This window comes from Orycteropus afer, unplaced genomic scaffold (assembly GCF_000298275.1).
Source record: "Orycteropus afer afer isolate SDZICR_OR568_19922 unplaced genomic scaffold, OryAfe1.0 scaffold00042, whole genome shotgun sequence".
Lineage (NCBI taxonomy): Eukaryota > Metazoa > Chordata > Mammalia > Tubulidentata > Orycteropodidae > Orycteropus > Orycteropus afer.
This window is the reverse complement of record NW_006921629.1, coordinates 4,638,293-4,653,892: the sequence shown is the minus strand read 5'-3', so window position 1 is coordinate 4,653,892 and position 15,600 is coordinate 4,638,293. Positions and strand designations below refer to the sequence as shown.

At 50.2% G+C, this 15,600-nt stretch overlaps 1 protein-coding gene across 1 annotated transcript in view; it reads left to right on the top strand.

Annotated features, from left to right (window-relative positions):
- Position 1: 1 nt before the first annotated feature.
- The window catches only part of RAB11FIP4 (RAB11 family interacting protein 4), a gene marked incomplete at its 5' end in the record, with an annotated part of 152,598 nt that continues 136,999 nt past the window's right edge, over positions 2–15,600 (top strand). The window contains one exon of the mRNA XM_007937341.2: positions 2–151. Within this exon, the coding sequence (XP_007935532.2) occupies positions 2–151 (150 nt within the window). The remainder of the gene's footprint in view (positions 152–15,600) is intronic.

Below are 15,600 nucleotides of genomic sequence, written 5' to 3'. Positions count from 1 at the left end.
CGGCGCGGGCTGGGCGGGCGCCCCCGCGGCTCTGCTGCGCTCGGTGCGCCGCCTGCGCGAAGTGTTCGAGGTGTGCGGCCGCGATCCCGACGGCTTTCTGCGCGTAGAGCGCGTCGCGGCGCTCGGACTGCGCTTCGGCCAGGGCGAGGAGGTAAGGGGGCCGCAGCGGCGAGAGGGGGCAGCGAGTCCCGGGGTCCCGGGGAGCCTCCGTTTCCCCCTGCCCAGGCCCCTTGGGGGCGCCTCCTCCCACGCCGGGGCTCGCCACCAACCACCAGTCCTCATCTCCCCACCTTCAGCTTCTTAGCCTTTTCACCTGCTGGGGCAAACCCCAGACGGTGGTGGCCTTCTTCCTGGGAGAAATCCTTCCTCCCGCCGCCCTCTCGGACTGCCTGTGACAACCCGAGCTGACGGCCTCGGACCCCGGGATATCATCCCCTGCTTTGTCGGACCCCAGCTTTCCACCATTAACGCCTGTGTTGCGGGTGTCACATGTCACGCCCAGGATGGCCTCCCCGTTCACCGCCCTCCCTGGCAGCGCTGGCTCCCTCTGACCGATCTACAAACCCTTTCAATGTTGGGGGCGGAGTAGCTGCCAGAATCTGACCTCAGGACCCCTCCCCCATTCCTACACTGCAGAGGCCTAGACGCAGAGGTCTGGAATTCCAGAGCTGGGTGAAGAGGTGCACGCCCCACTGCCCTAGCCTAAGGGTACACGGGTCAAAGACCTTGGCACTTTGGCTGCACCCCACCACCACCGCTGAAACACAGGAGAGGTCTACTTGGGGCTATCCTGGATTCTTGGCCAATGCCTTGTTGTTGTTGTTGTTGTTATGTGCCCTCGAGCTGGACCCAACTCATAGCGACCCCTCCTGGGGTTTCCCAGGCAGTATCACTAGGGAAGTAGATTGCCCCATCTTCCTTCGGATGGCCAATGCCTGGTGAACCTCTATTCAAGATCTGATGGGCAGACCCGACTGGCAGCTGGCCATGTTGTCTGCAGCAGGGCAGCCAGAGTCAAGCTTGTGGAAGGGGAGCAGAACTGAGTGTCCCCCATGGGTGGGGCCAGGTCTTTTGGGAGAAAGCAGTCATGGTGTTGACTGTTGCAAGGCTGCAGTCATGGCCAGTGGGGGTGGGCAGAGCAACATCAATAAATGCCCCAGCAGACCAGTGTCTGCAGAACTGCCTAAAGCCTTGGGCCCTGTATGGGGAACCTGGGGCCACTGACCTCAGATGAGTTCTGTCTGGCACCATGTTCCCAGGACAGTTTGAGCCTGCTATGAGAAAAGCTCATGAGAGAAGCTGGGAATGGCCAGGTTGGGCCTGTGCTTCCCTGTCACCTGGTACTTGGGAGGTGATGGGCAATCACATCTCCACTGACACCTGGGCATGGACCTGGGCGTGCCTGAGAGCAGAGGGTGGAAGGGAATGAGGTAGGCGTCAGGTGTGAGAACTCAGGCACCTCGCCCAGGAAGCTCATAATGCAATTCCCGTCAGAGCCCACCAAGCTTCTTCCAGAGGCCATGGCCCACCCTCCTCCACTTCACGACTTTGCTCATGGGCCTTTCCTGCAGCCGCCGTGATTTCTCTCCTTCTCTCAAGGCCAGCCACACTCCTCCCTGCTCTTCAACAGTGACCTCTGGCTAAGAAAGTCTCAGCAGCCCCCAAGCCTGCAGATCAGGACACAGACCACCAGACCTCAGCCAACGTGCACCCAACAAGCCTTATCACCTGATCCCAAGGCTCCTGTTACACCATTGTCCCTCATAGACACTATAGCCCAAACCTGCTCGTCACTTAGTCATCCCAGTTCTGTACAGGGACTCATGTGGTTCTCTCTTCTATGTGGCAGCCTTTGAATATTTGAAAACGACGCTTCTGTCCCCTTCACTCTTTCCCACCCGCTCATTCCCATCTACCCTAAAGCGGGGGAGAAACAGTTGACATTAAGTTGATTCCAACTCATGGCTACCCTGTGGGTATAGAGTAGAAGTGTGCTTTTTAGGGTTTTCAAAGCTGTAACCTTTCAGAAGCAGATTGGTAGGCTTTTCTTCTGAGGTGACTCTGGGTAGATTTGAACCACCAACCTTTCAGCTAATAGCACTCAACTGTCTGTGTCACTCACGGGCTCCTCCATCTTTCCTATTCCAGGCCAAGTTTCCCTAGTTCCTGAAGCCCCAGGCTGTTTCCATACCACCTGCGGAGGCCAAACTGCTGGCTTCTGGCCCTGGATTTGCCATTAACTAATTGTGACTCAGTTTTCATAGTGATATCATGAGGGGGCTAGACCAGGAGACCCCACCACCACTACCATGAAGGATTGTTCCAGCACCGACACCTGACATGGAACCGTGGGGCTCAGGGTGTGGCTGCCTTTGGGCAGATGTATGCTGCATCACACACTCTGCTCATGTTAAGTTACTGGGCACTGAAACCCCCTGGGATCTCTCTCCGGAACCAGTGCCAAGCCAGAGGTGCCCACCCTGAGGCAGGTCTCTGATTTCTTTCTTTTTAAAGCATGGTCATATATTATTAGAGCAGTGGTTTATATGCATTGTAGGCATGATAAACTGTGGACAAGCAAAACTAAGAGTATTGCATTCCTGTCTCCTGGGGAACAGTGGTGTGACACCCTAGTCACAGCCTTGCAGAGCTATTTCTATGCACATATGGAGGTTTTCTTCATAAAATGAAATCATACCATGCATACTGTTTTGTAACCTAATTTTTTTTCAGTACACTAGCTCCACTTTTCTGCTTCAGTAAATTTTCATGTTATTTAAATACACAGATCTTATTCGGATTTCTGCAAAAACAAACCAAACCCACTGCCATCGAGTAGATTCTGACTCACAGTAATCCTATAGGACAGAGTACACTTGCCCCGTAGGGTTTCCCAGGCTATAAATCTTTACAGAAGCCGACTGCCTCATCTTTCTCACATGGAGTGGCTGGTGGGTTCGAACCACGACCTTTTGGTTAGACTGAATGTCTTAACGCTGCGCCACCAGAGTGCCTCTAGATTTCTGCCTTTGACCCCACCATGACCATTTTCCCTGTTTTGTTTAGAGCACTTTCCTCTCCACGACTGTGCTACGAGTGCATCCAGCTGCTGTGACCCTTAGGTCTCTCTGTTGTTGTTGTTGTTGTTGTTATGTGCCATCGAGTTGGACCCAACTCATAGCGACCCCTCCCTGGGTTTCCGAGGCAGTATCACTACGGAAGTAGATTGCCCTATCTTCCTTCCGAGGAGTGGCTGGTGGGTTTGAGCCACCAGTCTTCTGGTTAACAGTCAAGTGCCTTAGGCACTATGCTACCAGAGGTCCTTAGGTCTCTCTTACTCTAGTGCAATTTGTATTGTTCTTTTTGCTGTTAATCTCGTTGATGAGATCAGGCCCCTTGTCCTGCATCTATAATTCTTGATCTGAGTCTGTTACTGGACCCTTGTCCCTATTAAATTCCATCTTTCCCATTTCCTCCCACCACATCTGTCAATGGAGAGAATTTCAAGTTCTGCTTCTGTCGCTCTCAGATGCTGTGCTACCTGCGAGTTGGAGAAGCAAGAGCTTTGTTTCCATTCACAACGCTGATTAAAAACGTAGGGCAGGACCACGGACAGGGCCTGGGTGCTAGTCTGGGATGACTCTGCTCTCAAGGCTTAGAGATGCATTTCACTGCCCAAGCTCACATAGTCATTGCAAGCAGACATGTCATGAAGTCAGGCTCGCTCACAGTATGCTATGCACCCTGACAGTTTCTCTTTCATTTGTTTAAAAGTCAGGTGGCAACATTGATTTCCCAGCCCACTGGTGCTCTGGGGTGGATAATTGTCATTCATTAGATATGGGACTCAGTGAACTGCTCACAGCTGATAACCTACATTTTACCAACTGCTCCCAGGATACCAGGAATATCAGGATCAAATGCTTTGCAAAAATCAAAATATAGTAGGTTGAGCTTTGGGGTTTTTTTTTTTTTTTTTTGAAAGTATAAAATAAATAAGAGTGATATAAATAAATGACTGAATAGAATAGATCAATCTCTAGTACAGAGTAATTCCAAATAATTTATGTAGATACTTCCCTCTCTGATGGGAAGCATAACTCTCTCTCCCTTAAGAATGAGATGTACATAGCGGCTTTCTTCTAAAGAGAGAAAAGAGTGACTTTATAGTGGAGACACCTGACAGAACTACCTCAGCCAGGTGATCAAGGTCAGCGTCAAGTGATAGATCATGTTGATTGCATGTATCCTTCCTATGATGTGATGAGAATGGCACTTTTCCTCTGTGGACTTTCCAAAAAACAAACAAACAAACCCGTAACCCCAATCTAATCACTAGAAAAAACACCAGAGAAATTCCAGCAGAGAGACATTCTACAGTATTCCCAACCAAAAACGAAGATCAAACCCACTGCCATCAAGTCGATTCCAACTCATGGCGACCCCCATTGGTTCTCCAAGGCAGTAAATCTTTGTAGAAGTAGATTGCCCTGTCTTCATTCCATGGCAGTGGGTTTGGTTTGGTTTTCATTCCACAGAGTGCTGGTGGGTTTGAACTGCCAACCTTTTGGTTAGCAATCAAATGCCTCAGGCACTATGCCACCAGAGCTCCTTATGTTCCTGACCAGTGCTCCTCAAAACCGCGAAAGTCATTAAAAACAAGCGAAGTCTGAGAAACTGTCAGGGCTAAGAGGTGCTGAAGGAGCCAGGACAACTGCATGTAATGTGGTCTTCTGGGTGGGATCCAGGACATTAGGTGAAAACACAGGAATTCTTAATAAAGTGTGGAGTTTAGTTAATAGTAATTGTATGCATATATTAGGTTGGTCTCTGATAGTCGCCTGCTTTGTTGACGTAAATTCATAATAGAAAAGAGAAGACAGTGAAATGTGATGGGAACATGAATACCTGTAGTGTCTTGGCTGTGGTTCACTTTCATTTTCCTGACCGCTGGTTAGTTGTGTTCGAGCTGATCCCCACTCACGTGAGCCCGTGTGTGCAGCGGAGAATTGCTCCCCAGGGTTTTCAAGGTTGTGACCCTTTGGAAGCAGATGGCCAGGCCTGTCTTCCAAGGCACCTTTGGTTGCATTCGAACCACCAATTTTTCACCTACTAGCTGAGCACGTAACCATTTGTGACGCCCAGGGATTTAGTTTGACCTTGTAATGCAAAGATGGAGAGAAATCATTTTGTCAACGCTGGACGCTTATAATACAGTGGGAATAGGACAGTGAACAACACATAAAATGGTAGCCTGAAACCAAGTCTGGCCTTTTCTTCGTCTTTCCCACCCCCTTAACCTCTCAGGCCTCTGCTGACTCATCCACAAACCAGGGATGATAAGTGTCCCCATTCCTAGGGTTATTGTGGAGCTTGAACAGGTTCATACATAGAAAGTGCTTATCCCAGTTATCTGCTGCTGCTGTAGTTATTCTTTTCTAAACACTTGTATGCATCTTTGAGAGGCTGCTCTGTGCCAGGGTTTTGCTGAGATTGAGGTCGCGGTCTGGACTGGTGTGTGGTTTCTGGGCCCACCTCCCTGGCAAGCTCTGATCCTCTGCTCTTCTTGCATCTTCCACCAGCGTTCAGAGAATGGAAGGCATTGAGACTGGCCAGAGACATCTTGGGCCATGCTTCCCTGTTACATTCTTCTCTTGCTTCCGGTTTGAAGACCAGAGAGTATTGTGAATTATTTGGGGGCCGTAACTCAGTTTAGCCAACCAGCAAATAGTCTGTAATTTTCCCCTTTATTTTTGGCCAGAAGCACCTGGGCAGCATCCCTCCTTGTTCATTCTGAGCAGGAAATAGGGTCCTGATTAGGCTCCTAAAGGAGCTCTGGTAGTGCAATGCTTAAGGTGTTTGCCTATTGACCAGAAAGTTGATGATTCAAACCCACCAGCCACTCCACAAAAGGAAGATGGGGCAATCTACTTCTGTAAAGATTTTCTACCTTGGAAACCCAGTGGGGTTCACTATGAGTTGAAATCAAGTCGATGGCAGTGGGTTTGGTTTTGGTTTGATTGGGCTCCTTCTGGCCCACATGCTCCCTCTGGCCTAGTAACTGCCCCTAGGGAAATGTGTGTGTCCTTAGCCTGAGCTTGGGTGCTTGAACTGGCAAGGGAGTTGGGGTGCTTGGATGGACAGAGACACATCAGCAGCCAACCCTGGGGCTGGGTCAACTCTTCTGATACATGGGCTTCCAGGGACAGGAGAACCCTGAATTGAAGCCGTTCTCTGCTCAGAAACAAAGGGGGATTGGAGACTGAGGAAGAAACAACTGTGTCCCCCACACCTGTGGCTGGAGCTTGAGAGACGGGGAGTAAAAGGGAGGAAGTCTGAGGCGAAGGCAGGGCCCAGATCAGGAAGGTTTCACCATTTGCTGTGGGTGCCAGAAGATCTAGGCAGCCCAGATCAGATGTGTGTCTGAGACCAAAGACTGGATCTGGATCAGGGAAGGGGAGCAAGACTGTGGGTCGAGGCTGCCCAGAGGCTGTGGCACATGTGGTGCGAAGGGAAGGGGCCCTGACGTGGGTAGTGGCAGATGGTGTACCATTGGCAGGGGTGGGGAAGACCTGAACAGCCCCAAAGAATCACTCCTGAGTGGTGAGATTTAGGGAACTTTTTTGAAGAGCAGACACCCTCTGTGTGTCTCACCCGGTGGCGTAGTGCCTAAGGCATTTGACTGCTAACCAGAAAGCTGGCGGTTCAAACCCATTAGCCACTCCTCAGAAGGAAAACTGGGCAATCTACTTCTGTAGAGATACTGCCTCAGAAACCCAAGGAGGGGTCGCTATGAGTCACAATCAACTCAATGGCAATGAGTTTGTTTTCTTTTGTTTGTTTGTTTTAGTGAGGAAGGACAGAGCTGGTAGGACAGAAGGAAAAGCATAGGTCTTCCAAGTCTGGCAGGAAAAGTTGGGTCCTGTGGCCCATGTGGGGAGCAGTACAGGAGTGGGCAGCAGAGAGACCTTCTCTTTCCTGTACTTTGGCCCCATCTGGGTACACCCTGGATTCCCATGCTCTTGGAGCTGGAGATAATTGTGGGAGCCAGGCCTGAGGCTGCAGTCACACTCAGGGAGGGGATGAGCACAAGGCCCCAAGCTCTGGGGATGTGGTAGGGAGGGAGTAAGCCCCAGCTGGGTGCACCCAACACCTGTAGGCCTCTAGCTGTTCTGGGATGAGGGGTGTATAAGAAAGGCAGCTAGATTCCTCTGTCTTCTAAGGCATTCTGATGCAGCCTGGATCTATTTGGCAAAACCACGTTGAGTTACAATGCCATTCCAAAGAGACTGGGTTCTAGAAAAGAAGGAAACACCAGGTGTGTGTAGGGGTGGCATGGTCCGTACCTGTCTTGTTGAGACCTGAATGGGGAATGTCAACCCCCAGGGTGAGAACCAGGCCTTCCAAGGAGCAAGATGTGCTCATGGAGGCGTTTCAATGGGTGGCAAACCTCAAAGCTTTGACTGAGCTCCCTGAAGGTGGCAGGCATTTGCCCTACACAGCCCCTACACAGCCTGTGTAGGACTTGCCCCCTTTTACAGATGGACGTTGAAGGGTGCAGGGCCACCGAGCTAGGCAGGCAGAATAGCTTTCAGACATGGCTTGATTCTGAAGTCCAGAAATTTTCCCAGTGTTCGGAAGAGGACCAAAGAAGCAAAGGAGAAGCGAGATGGGGGCGGGGTGCAGTGCAAATAGGATGAGAGGGAGGAACCTCAGCCTGTGGCTCATGGATTCATGGCTGGGATGGCAGAGAAGCCGGACGGACGGGGTGACCCCTGCATGCCTCCCAGAGGAGGGGGACCCCAGAAACTTGGGGGACTGCAGGGAAGGCATGTGTGAGCAACTGCTCTTCCTCCCTCAGCTGGGGCTCCATTGCCCAAGAAGGTCTGCAGTGGTCAACTCTGCCTTGCAGAGAAGTACAGGTTTGGGCTCAGTGCAGCTACTGAGTGCCTGGTGGTCACTGGACTCCTGGTCATGGCCCCAGCTGGACATCCCGTTCTGTGTGACGTGGTGCAGCTGGGTTCGTCTGTACAGGGCTGTGCTGGAGCTTCTGTCCTCGCCTTGGAGTGTGTATGTGGAGGTGGGGTGGTGCTTTGGTCCACGCAGCAGTCATCCCTGCCCCTAGTCTTGGGCAGTCCCACCAGACTGATTGTAGGAGAGCCTGACGGCCGGCTGGGGCCGACAGTGCTGGGAGAACCAGCCCCAGGGTGGGACAGAAGGAAAGATGCCCACTGGCATAGAAACAGTGACTGTCCTGCCTGGGTTAACAGTCACCCTTCCCCAAAAAATATTGGGTGAATGCCATGAAATTTTTCTAGAGTAGTTTCAGTGGAAATGCCTTTCACATTTGGGGGCCATCTTAATACATATTTGAGGGTTAAAAAAAAAAAAAGTTTTAGTCTGCTAACATCTTTTGTTTCTACCAGGTGCCAGCTCTGTTCCAGGCACTGGAAACAGTAGTCACCTGGAGCATACATCCTGAGGGGAAGGGGCGCTAGAAAAGAGACAGGCAAAGGTGGTGTTAGGTGCTAGGAGGACTCTCTGGATGGTGCAAACAGGAAGATTGGAGGTTTGAGTCCACCCAGAGGTGGCTTGGAAGAAAGGCCTGGTGATACACTTCCGAAACATGAGCCATTGAAAACCCTGTGGAGTACAGTTCTACTCTGACACACATGAGGTCATCATGAGTCAGAACCAACTAGACAGCAGCTGACTGAGTACTAGGAAGAAGTGTAATGTACATAGGGGGAAGGGCTAATGGAAAATTTTTCCCCAGCATGACTGTGGACGCCTTCTTCTGTTGAGTTGCACATTTAGGCAGAACCCAGAATGAAGAATGGGGGCCTTACCTTGCAGATATCTGGGGTCAATGATCCAGGCAGAGGCAGAAGTGTGTCTGGGGGTTAGAGGCATAGCAAGGGATCTGTGAGCTGGGAGAGGAGGGAGTGGAGGGGAGAGGGCAGGGGAGAAGCTGAGAGGTATGCAGGGGCCAGTTCAGTGGGGCCTTCCCCATAGGGACCTTGCCCTTTGGTCCTAGTGAGATGGAAACCCTCCTCCCAAGCAGAGTGACATGTTCCAACTTAGATTTAGAAAGGACTACTTTGGCTGTTGTAGGGCCAAGACACAGCAGAGGGCAGGGGAAGAAGGAAGACCAGTAGAGGGAGCTTAGCAGTAGAGAAGTGGTTGGAATCAGGATGTATTTTGATAAGAGTCAGTTGGAGGTGGGGTGTGAGAGATGTTGGGACAACTGGGTGGATTAGGCTGCCATTTACTGGATATGGGGGTGACTGAGGGAGGAGGAGGGTGGGGACAAGAATTCAAGAGTTCTCCATTGGTCTGTTAAGCCTGAGGTTCCCACTTGGGACCTGAGTGGAGGTGTCAGCAGTAAGGGTAAACAAGTCTAAGAGATGTGCTTCAGCCCAGCTCTTCCTGGGAGATCCTTGGCTCTTCTTCCCTTCCTTCTCCCTTACCCCTAGGTCTCACTGCCCTCAGAGAGAAGTTTGTATGAAGGAAATACAGAAGCTAATGAAGGTGTGATTCAGCTCCTTTTAAAAGCGTCGTGGATTTGGGGAGCCCAGGACTCCACCTGGCTGGCATAGGGCAACTCCTCTTCCAGGATGCAGCCCCACCTCATGGTGCTGATTGCCCATCTGTCCAGCCTCTGGGCCTGAGAACCACCCCTTGCCTTCTCCCTGCACAGAGTTAAGAATTGGCTGGAGCTGTAACTAATTGCTTGCACCTGCTGTTGGCACGACTGCCACCCCCGCCAGCCCATCCTGTTTGGATCCAACACCTCCTATTATACTTGAGGCTCTTAGTTCCCTTCTTCCCCTTCCCATCTCCCTCCAGCAGTTTCTGATTCTTGGAGGCCCCTTAGAAGCAGCAGCTTAGGGCCACCAATTCTATCCAGCCTACTACCCTGGGGTCACTGCTGAGGGACCCAGTGTCCGTAGCTTCCGTGCTCTTGGAGGTTGGGGGAGCAAAGGAACCCAGATTTCAGAAGTTCATACACAGTGATCCAAGCAGGGGACCAGATCTGTGTAGCCATAATGCAAACTATAGCTGTGAGGAACTCCAAATTCCCATTCGACCTAAGGCTTTGAGGCTGACTAACCGATATCTCACTGTGGTGGCTCAAAACTCCAGCTACAGATATAAATCTCAGAGGAGATTGCTGTCTTCTTTGCATGTGGACACCGTCCCCAGGAAGATCTCGGTCTCAGATCAGCTCCTGGAAAGGGCAGACAGAGGGCTGGTTTGCACCCAAACAAAAACTGAAAGGGAGTAGAGATCATTATTACATGGTATCTTCAAAGGGTAGCCTTCCAATCTGTGCTTATGTCACTTTAGAACAGCCCTTTCAGATGCAAGAACAGAACTTGCCCAGGCAAGCCCATTCCATCTCAGCAAGGCTCTGACTGAGTTCTCTTTCATATTATGATCTGTCTCCCAGAGCTTCATCTGCTCATCCTCCTCTCCACCCATCCATCCAGCTGTCTATCTGTCCGCCCACCAACCCATCACTTAACTATTTAAGTATCCATTTTTCCAACCATCTACCCACCCATTCTCCCCTCCATCCAGTCATCCACTAGCCGTCCACCTGCCCAACCAGCCATCAACTGTCCATTCATTCCCCCCTCTATCCACTCATCCATCCATCCGTTCACCTGCCTTTCCACCAACCTGCCCATCCATCCATCCACCCACCCACACAACGTGCCTAAGGCATTTGACTGCTAACCAGAAGGCTGGCAGTTCAAACCCACCAGCCACTCCTTGGAAGGAAGATTGGGCAATCTACTTCCATAGAGATACTGCCTTGGAAACCCAAGGAGGGGTCGCTGTAAGTCAGATCCAACTCAACAGCAGTGATTTTTTTTTTGGTACCATGCACATATCTAGGGTTGGGTTCTTACATTTCCAGGAAGTGAGGAGTGTCTCCATGTGGTGAAGGCCCAGGAAGGGCAGGGAGAGTGAGAACTCAGACTGGAGCAGGGGCCAGCTGGTGATCTTAATGAGGGCTCAGGAACTGGGACCATCTGACTGGCTCTGATACATTTTGGATGGACAGCAGCACCCCGCCACATGCCCAGCCTCATTGGAATTGTCTGTCATAAGATTTTTCACTTCCCACACAGGCCATCAGTCTGGCAAGGAAGCCTTACTGGAAGAAGTGAAAGCCCAGATATTTTAAAAGGTGCTTAAGACTATGAATGGACCTCAGTTTCCTCATCTGTAATATGGGGGCCATAACCCGTATCTAGTAGGTCTGATTTGAGTATTAGAATATATATGAAAGATGTTGGCATCATCTCTGCAACCCACCTAAGGCATCCCTGACCGTTGGCACTAGGGCAACTCTGAGGGGTTCCAGACCCAGCACTTTGTATTTCTGATCTAATTTCTGACCCAGCCTTCTTCACTTCAGTCGTGGGAATGGTACAGCCACCCAGTCCTCCCCTCCCTGATTTATAAGCAGTCCCCTCTTAAGGGGACACCCCTGTTCTCAATCCTAGAGTATAGCCCCGGCCTCTTCCCCCACTCATATTTTTTCTAGGCATGGGCTTTCTTGTGCAGTGGCCAAAGTTTCTCCTGTAGCCACTGGTAACTTTCCACAGATGAAGGGATGATACATGCCAACTGCCTTTGTGTTTATTATTCATTTTAATCCTCACGACAGCCCTGAGAATGTGAGGGGTGAAGTGACTTAACCAGGGTCCCATAGTAAGTGGAGGACCTGGGATTTGAACCCAGGTCTGTCTGGTTCGAAAGCTACCTCCTCAGCTGCCTGCAATTGGGGGTCCCGGGTCTCTAGAGGGGAGAGAAGGGGAGAATGATCAGATCTGAGTGTCAGAAATCTGATGCAGAGAAACCTCAAATCCCAGGCTTCTTCCGGTTTGCTGAGTCTGGGGAGGTCCGGGTGCTGGAACCCGGGCAGCCCTGGAAGGAGCAGTAATTAGAAGTAGGTTTGTGACCTGCACTGTGCAGGGCAGGCAGGCCCTGCTGGCCAGGAAGATGCTTGCTGTGGATGGTGTCGGGTGCCAGCAAGAGCTGAGATTTCAGAGCTGGAGGTGGCTCCGGGCGAACCACACCCTGCATTCTGCAGCTCTGTAACTTCCTGTTCAGCACGTGATTAAATAGCCCCAGGAGGCAGGTGTTTCTTTCTCTGGCTGCTCAGGTTTCTCGCCAGGTGCCCTTCCTTCATCCTCTGCAGGCCTGGGCCTTGCTTCCTGGTTTGGGGACAGACAGCTGCATGGGCTAATTCATCTGTATGGTTGGTCTGCATTCCCCAGGCTCCCCCCTCTTCCTTGGCCGGGGCTGCAAACTCTTCCCAGTCACGAGACCCTATAGCCCGAGCTGACCTTGACTCCTCTTGCTTTTCATCCTCTTCCTCCTGCCTTTCACTTTCTCCAGCATCTAATTTTAACGTTCTCTCTGAGAAGTGGTTGGAGGCCCAGGTCCTGTCATCTATCACACTTGAGACCCGGCTCTACAACTTACTAGCTGTGTGACCCTGAGTTTATTCAACCTTTCTGTACCTCAGTCTTCTCATCCATAAAATGGGAATAATTTAGCAGTGTGTGTTAAACCCTTAACATCATGCCTGACAAGTGAGTGCCATACGTGTTTGTTAATATTACTGTTACCATTAACTCTAGGTTTTCTGAATGAGCTGTTCATTTTCATTCTTTTATCGCTGTTTTTTGGAGCACCAACTCTATGTCATATTTGGGGTTAGGAGATATGTAGATGAGTAAGATGAGACTCCTTCCCTGAGGGAGTTCGCTGTTGTGCGGGAGGCAGACTAAAATGGAGATCTTGTGAGAAGGGCAGGGCTGGAGGCTGTTGGTGTGTTGGCATGTGAAGACGGAGATAACTCTGCCCAGGGCATTGGAAGGCCTTCCCAAAGGTGGTGCCCAGGCTGTGTCTTGAACAGGTTCTCAAGGGCAGAAAGGACGGCTACGCCAGAGAAGAGCCACATACATGCAAAGGTCCACGTGGCAGATGGGAGAGAGGAAGGGCTGGCAAGGCAGATGGAGACCAGATGAGGAGGGTTTTTTTTTTTTTTTAATTTCTATTGTGATTTGGGTGAAAGTTTATAGAGCAAATTCATTTTCCATATAGCAGTTCAAACCCATTTTGTTCCATGACATTGACTGCAATTCCCCACAATGTAACAACTCTCTTCCCACCTCCTCCCAGTAGTTACCTCTTCCCTGTGTTGTTCTTTCCTACGCATTCCTGCCCCCTGAGCTGTCTCCCTGTGCAAATACTGCCCTTCTGTTCTCCCATGATCGATCATTCTAAGGAATGTATCTACTTGATGTAAATGTTCACCCTATATGCCTGTCTGCTGTTTGGCTGGAAGCCATAGGAGTGAGTTTAATTCCAGACCTGAAGGGTGACTAGGGGCCATAGTCTCTGTAAACTATGCTTTAAACTCTAAAAACTCTGTTAACCTGGTCTTTTTTTTTTTTTTTTTTAAATGATTATGAGTTTCGTTGCACATTGTTCTCCCACTCTATCCAGGATCTCCTGCACTGATCCCTTTCTGAGTGGTTGACAGTGGTAGCCGGGCACCACCTAGTTCTTCCGGTCTGATGGTCGTATAAGCTAAAGTTCACATGGTCCACTAGTACCTTGGATTAATTGTTTTCATACGTGTTTGGTTTTCTTCGTTCTTCTTTGCTCTGGGCAAGGAGAGACCGACCCATTGTTGCATCAGGATGACCATTTGCACGCTTTTTTTTTTTTTTCCACTTGCAAACTTTTAAGACCCCAGTTGCTACTCACCAAAGTAGGATGTAGATCAATGTTTTTGTGTAGTATGTTATACCAGTTGAATTAGATGTCAGATAGGGAGGGTTTTTATCCGGAAGATGTGGGGATAAAATGTTGACAAGGTTAAGCAGAGGGTGGCCTGGCTCTGTTGCATTTTAGACACACTGGCTAGCAGGTGGGGCTTGGGGAGACGAGGCTGAGGTGTGAGGTCACTGCCTGGGTCTGGAGGATGGAAGAAGCTGAGAGAGGAATGCCTTAGGCAGTCTATAGGATGTCACTTTCTGCTGCAGGAACCCGGGAAGGCATCGGCTCCCAAGTCTCTGTTGATTCCCCCATGGGTGACTGGGGAGTGGGAGTGGGAGTGAGGGTGCCGGCCAGCTTGAGGGCATTCAAACCCCACAAAGCACAGGGCTGCTCTCACTCTCAGGGATCCTCAAAAATGCTCCTTATATTTAAAAAAAATGTTCCACTTAGTGTTGTCGATTTATAAATTTATAAATTTGGCTAGAAGCCATGGGATTGAGTTTAATTCCAGACCTGAAGGGTAACTAATGGCCATAGTCTTGGTAAACTATGCTTTAAACTCAGTAGGAAAAGAAAGCTAATTATCACTAAGCTGTATTTCTATGCCTTGAAATCTATGTCCTGTCCTTGGTGGTGACCCACATATGGTTGTAATCAGTGCATATGAGCTATTTTGGCCCCTTTCCACCTAAGGTATTTCCTGTGCCTGTATCCCAGGCATGGGCATGGCCCTCCCACTAGTCACTATTAATGTCTACACAGTGTTCCGTTCTGACAGGCACAGCTCACTGGACCCAATCCTGGAGGGTAGCTGGACCCCTGTCTCCCATCAACCTCTGTGAGACTCAGTCCTCCCCCCACCCCATCTGGTACATGCAGGGTGGAGCCCACAGGGAATGGCACCCTCCAGACGGTGTTGGGGGAGTGAGTGGAGGTCTGAGGGTGGAGTCCTGGGCACTGGTGAGGCTCCTAAGCCTTTCATAGCATCCCACACTACGCTGGTCCTCCAGTCCATTGACTGTCCCCTGGACAGATATTTGAAAAGAGCCTGTGGCTCTGCGGCTTCCAGCCCCAACACTCGGCTGCCAACCCCAGGACTGACCTCTGGTGTGGGCTTCTCAGAATGCTGCCCCTGAGTGGTCACTGCCAGGAAACTCGTGCTGCCACATCCCTGGACACTGAGTGGGCAGGATCAAGGGCCTGTGTGTCCACTCACCTGGCCAGAGGTGTTTGGGCTTCTGGCCACCCTTTCTGGAGCCATCTGGGCAGTTGCCTGTTTCTCCCTGTGTCTGTCTGCTCCTTTCTCCCTCCCCGGCTGTCTAATTTACCTCATAGCAAATGAGGGTGCCTGTTCCCCCTGCTGAGTCGGAACCGACTCGATAGCACATCCCTATCAACACTGAGTATTGTTTTAAACTTGCTCTTTCTGCCAGTTTAATAAGTATGTATTTAATTTCAAGTTTGTTTAAATGTTCATTTTTAATTGCTGACAAGACTTTACACTTTTTCCCTGTTTATTTTTGGTATTCCCTTCTGTGTAAACTGCTGTCCCATCTCTTTTGAGCATTTACCAAGGAGCATTTTTATCTTGATCTTTATATACCAGTGGTCCCTGGATTATAGATGAGTTCTTTTCCTAAATCTGTCTTTAATATTTGTACATAAGTAAGAATCGTCTACACATAAGGAAGAACATGCTCGGCACTTCTCAGACTGAAAGAACTGAAGAAAAAATTTAAGCCTCGAGTTGCAATATTGAGAGATTCTATGGGCAAAATATTGAATGATGCA